This window comes from Mastomys coucha, unplaced genomic scaffold (genome assembly GCF_008632895.1).
Source record: "Mastomys coucha isolate ucsf_1 unplaced genomic scaffold, UCSF_Mcou_1 pScaffold15, whole genome shotgun sequence".
Classification (NCBI taxonomy): domain Eukaryota; kingdom Metazoa; phylum Chordata; class Mammalia; order Rodentia; family Muridae; genus Mastomys; species Mastomys coucha.
Window position 1 is genome coordinate 57252905 of NW_022196897.1, and position 4912 is coordinate 57257816.

Below are 4912 nucleotides of genomic sequence, written 5' to 3' on the forward strand. Positions count from 1 at the left end.
GGGTGGAGGAGGCGTGTAAAGCGCAGCTCTTCGAAGTCTCTTTCCAAAGTCTTGGTTGGGCCTGGGAGGGCTGGAACTGTTTCAACAAATTCGGTGGTGAAGCGACTACGGTGGTCCATACTGAGTGTACTGTGCGCTTAACACAGTCCTATAGACTTTGCGCTTACGTACTCTTTTAAGCCTACAAGCATTCTACTGAGGCAGCAAATTTTACAGATGGGCAAACAGAGGCATACTTACCAGGATTCTCAGAGATAAGTGGGGGAGGAGAAACCTGGCTTCAAAGTTTGAGCCCTTAGCAGCTCTGCTGGGCACCAGTGGCGGATTAATTGTCTAAAGAGACTGTCTTAGCTGAAAAAGTTAAGTCCTATAACTATGGAGGTGCAAATTGACTCTTCTTGCCTTTTTGATAAAGTAGCTAACACATTGGGCCAAAGAGGATACTCCCAACTTGCTTTTCTGCCTCCCGAGAAAGTCAAGTTTGAAAGGCCCAGAACTAGACAGATTGCCTTCCAGATTGCCCTTGGGTGAGCTCACTGGCTTCAGATGCGCGCGTTTTGAAATGTCTACTTCTGGTCCCAGGTTTCTCCAGGGCTGGATCCTTGCAGCCAGGCATGAGAAGAAGCCGGTCAGCCAGGCCTCAGAGCAACCCACAGAGTCCTCTCCCCTTGCGGTTTCCACAGCACAAAATCCGGTGTTCAGGAGGCTGTGACCCCGTGGGCTGAGCTGTGAGGTGGCTGCTAACTAGACCAGGACTGACACCTCGTCGGGGAGAAGGAGATGTTAATGTGAGGCCTGTTGGTCATTTCCATTTCGAAGGTGTGTCGGGAACCTGGGAGAATATGGGCCTCCTTTAATAGCGCAGTGGCAGGGCTCTTGATGGGCTTGTGAAGGGCACCTGCGTGCGGCGCAGAGTCCGAAGTGGGAAGAGTCCCTCTAGCCTTTGGCGCTACTTTGGAAGTCAGGCCACCGGGTCCTGGAACATCTGTCCTGATCGCATGGTGGTCTCTGGGCGACGCATAAACACCTCGCAGGAGCTGAGCTGGTTCAGGGTTTCCAGAGAGACTGGCGACCTCGGAGGCTGAAAATTCGGTAAGCAGAGAGGCGGGAGAAGAATCAGGCTAAGTCAACCTCAGGCGAAACACTTCTCTGTGATTCACTTTAGCTACCGCTGGCAGGTCGTGCACTGGGCTCCGGGCTGGCGAAGGCCCCGTGTCGCCCACATCACCTCTGGTCTATCACTTTCGGCTCCCGGAACTACCAGGGGAGGGTCCTGGGCGGAAGGCAAGCAGGAGACCGACTGACCCTGCTGGAGCAGCCAACAACTGCCAATGAAGTTTTGAGGGGGGTACATCCTGGAGAAGACTTCAATGCCTGCGACAAAGCACTCCAGTGGATGAACTTCTTTCCATTGAGGACTGGAACAGTTTGCTTTGACTTTTGTTTCCCCTCCAGGGACTTCCTCCCAGAGATCTGCGGTTCCTCAAGCCAGGGGGGTGGGGTCGGGAGGGAAAGGGGAGTGCAAAGTAGTACCCAAGCTTTGGTGTCCAGCTTGTGACATCGCGCGCATTTGATGATACTAAGAGAAGTTACAAGCATCGCTGGCCGAAGTCTGACGGAGCGAACCAGTGGGACGCTTGCCCGGTCCTGCTCAACACACAGAACTGTTTGTCTGGAAAGTACAGTCCAATCCCCCTCCCACAACACACACACCCTCGGCGCCCACCGCCCCAAGTGTATGTTCCGGGTTGTTCTGGTGTCCTGCCAAGCTCGGTTGTGGCAGGAAGCAGTAAGCGCAGTGCGGGTTTTTTTTTTTTTTTTTTTTCACTCTGCAAAAGTTATAGCCGGACGAGAACTTCCAGGTCACCAGTGGGAGCTTCAAGCGGCTTGTCAAGCGGGTGGGCCTGGAGCGTGTGCGCCACCCACTGCCTCGCGGGAGGCCGCCCAGCCTGGCCCAGGGTCACAGCGCCGCCTGCTCCTCCGCAGGCGAGTAGGGGGGGTGGGACACGCGGCCGAGCGGGTTTGGTCAGTCCCACGCCCCGCCCCAGGAGCCCGCTTTCGTCCGCAGTGTGTGGGTGCAGAAGTACGGGGAAGTTACCCCTCGTCCCAGTCTCAAAGTACTGTGTCTGAAAGCTGAAGGCAGATTTTTTTTTCTAGAGATAACAAAGACACTTTGTCACTTTGCGCGCTGCCTTGGTGCAAATCTTTAATTGCAAGTGGGGATGGGGGATCGAGTGTCCCGAGCAACCCAAGCGCGAGTCTCCAGGCGGCAAGGCCCCCTTTGATCAGGAAAATCCAATTATTTGTGTATATACATTTCCCACATAGTGATTACTTCATTAATTGTCCCGCCTTTATCTCCTCCCTTCCCATCCCCCCTAATAATCAGTTCTTTTATCCAGACCAACAAACACACCATAGGAGCTTTGTGGATTCAAAGGATTTGCTTTCGCTTCTGAAAGAGCCGCTATTCTTTGATGATTGGGTAGCGGCAAACTTCAAAGCCATAAATCTTTCCTCTGACTGGCTGGCGGCCCAGCAAAGCCCTTATCAAATTCTTGGAGGTGATTCTGAAGCGCTCAGACCGCGAGAGGGGCGAGCGAGCGGGGCGCGGGTGGGGAGGACTGGGAGGCACGCTGGGCGGCCGTTCATCCTCGCCTTCGGGTGTCCATGCCTCGGCGGCGGCCGCGTCCCGCTCCACGGCGAGCGGCCTTCAAGCAGTAGCCATGGCCGCTGTGGCCGTCCTCCGGAACGACTCACTGCAGGCCTTCCTCCAGGTCAGGGCAGGGCCCGGAGCGGGCGGGAGCAGGTGGGAATGGCGTAGTCGGGTCTGGGCGGGTACTTTGAGCACCTTAAAATCTCAAAAGGACGCTCCCGCTTAAGGGTGCGACTGGAGTCAGACCTAAGGGCACTCACGCCAACTTGATACTTAATCTGGTGTGTGTGCGTGTGTGCGTGTGTGTGTGTGTGTGTGTGTGTGTGTTGCCTTTCTGGAGTATGTGGATGTCAGAATGGCAGGAAATTGAGTTCACCTTGCTGGACTCTCCTGCTGACTTCAGCCTAGGATGGGCTAAGGAGGAAAAGCAGTAACTTCTTGGAAGAGCTTATAAAATACTAGCGTAGATGACTCCACAGCCCCACTGTGGGTGTTTCTAGGTATTCCTAACCGAGTCCCGTCCCTCTTTTGCACTTCCCTTAAAAGATGCTTGGCATCTCTTTGAACCAAGTAGTTGAACGGGAAGCGACCGCACACCAGGGGTAGCACTGGCGCTGAAAGTTTCCCGGGACCGCTGGGTGCGCGCGCGGGATGCTGTGAGGTCTGGGGGGGAGGGACGGCGGGGCCGAGGAGGGGCGGGGGTATAATAGTGGGGGTGGCGGCCCTGCCCTGAGTCGGCGCTTGAACCGCTAACCTTTTGTCTCTTCCACCCTCCCTCGCCGCCGCCCATGCAGGACCGCACCCCCAGCGCCTCCCCGGACCTGGGCAAGCACTCGCCCCTGGCGCTGCTGGCCGCCACCTGTAGCAGGATCGGCCAGCCCGGCGCTGCGACAGCACCCGACTTCCTTCAGGTGCCCTATGATCCAGCGCTGGGTTCACCCTCCAGGCTTTTCCACCCGTGGACTGCCGACATGCCCGCGCATTCGCCGGGCGCCCTGCCGCCCCCACACCCCAGCCTGGGGCTGACGCCACAGAAAACACACCTGCAGCCGTCCTTCGGGGCAGCCCACGAGCTCCCGCTCACGCCCCCCGCGGATCCGTCCTACCCTTACGAGTTCTCGCCGGTCAAGATGCTGCCCTCGAGCATGGCGGCTCTGCCTGCCAGCTGCGCGCCCGCCTACGTGCCCTACGCCGCGCAGGCCGCATTGCCCCCGGGCTACTCCAACCTGCTGCCTCCGCCGCCACCACCGCCTCCACCGCCCACCTGCCGCCAGTTGTCCCCCGCCCCAGCCCCGGACGACCTCCCCTGGTGGAGCATCCCACAATCGGGCGCGGGGCCGGGGAGTTCCGGAGTTCCAGGGACCAGCCTCTCCAGCGCCTGTGCCGGGCCTCCCCACGCTCCCCGCTTCCCTGCCTCAGCGGCCGCTGCTGCAGCGGCGGCGGCCGCCTTGCAACGGGGTCTGGTGTTGGGCCCGTCGGACTTTGCCCAGTACCAGAGCCAGATTGCCGCGCTGCTGCAGACCAAGGCCCCCCTGGCGGCCACGGCCAGGAGGTGCCGCCGCTGCCGCTGCCCCAACTGCCAGGCGGCTGGCGGTGCCCCGGAGGCGGAACCGGGCAAAAAGAAGCAACACGTGTGCCACGTGCCGGGCTGCGGCAAGGTGTACGGCAAGACGTCGCACCTGAAGGCGCACCTGCGCTGGCACACGGGCGAGCGGCCGTTCGTGTGCAACTGGCTCTTCTGCGGCAAGAGCTTCACGCGCTCCGACGAGCTGCAGCGGCACCTGCGGACTCACACGGGCGAGAAGCGCTTCGCCTGCCCCGAGTGCGGCAAACGCTTCATGCGCAGCGACCACCTGGCCAAGCACGTGAAGACGCACCAAAATAAGAAGCTCAAAGTCGCGGAGGCCGGGGTGAAGCAGGAGAACCCGCGGGACCTATGAGTGCACCGGGACACTTCCGAGGCCACTCCTGCCCAGGGGATCCTTCCCAGCACCTTTGCTGGCACGCCCGGGTACTTGCCATCGAGGTAGCTGACAGAGAGGAAACTTAAAAATGAACTTTTTATTGGTCCTCTTCCAGAGACGAAGTCCTGCCGCCCGGCCCTAGAGCGGAGGGCAGGGCAGGCAGGGCTGGAAACTGGGTAGTAGTTGAGAACCCCAAGTTACCCCAGGAGGATTCCAAAGTCTGAGCCATCGCCTGCCTGGGAGACTTAACATTAGGGGATTCTACCCAGGGCTGGCCTGGCTTGTGGGAATC

At 59.2% G+C, this 4912-nt stretch overlaps 1 protein-coding gene and 1 pseudogene across 2 annotated transcripts in view; one reads left to right on the plus strand and one right to left on the minus strand.

Annotated features, from left to right (window-relative positions):
- The window catches only part of LOC116090285, a 44205-nt pseudogene extending 42532 nt beyond the window's left edge, over positions 1–1673 (minus strand).
- A 715-nt stretch (positions 1674–2388) lies between these two features.
- The window catches only part of Sp5 (Sp5 transcription factor), a 2780-nt gene continuing 256 nt past the window's right edge, over positions 2389–4912 (plus strand). The window contains exons 1-2 of one of the 2 annotated variants that reach the window (XM_031370556.1): positions 2389–2777; positions 3451–4912. The exon at positions 3451–4912 is cut by the window's right edge and continues 256 nt beyond it. In XM_031370556.1, the coding sequence (XP_031226416.1) occupies positions 2727–2777; positions 3451–4596 (1197 nt within the window). In that variant the 5' untranslated portion in view covers positions 2389–2726 and the 3' untranslated portion in view covers positions 4597–4912. Of the gene's footprint in view, positions 2778–3148; positions 3295–3450 lie in introns of those variants that run through there. The other variant, XM_031370557.1, reaches the window with a different exon arrangement.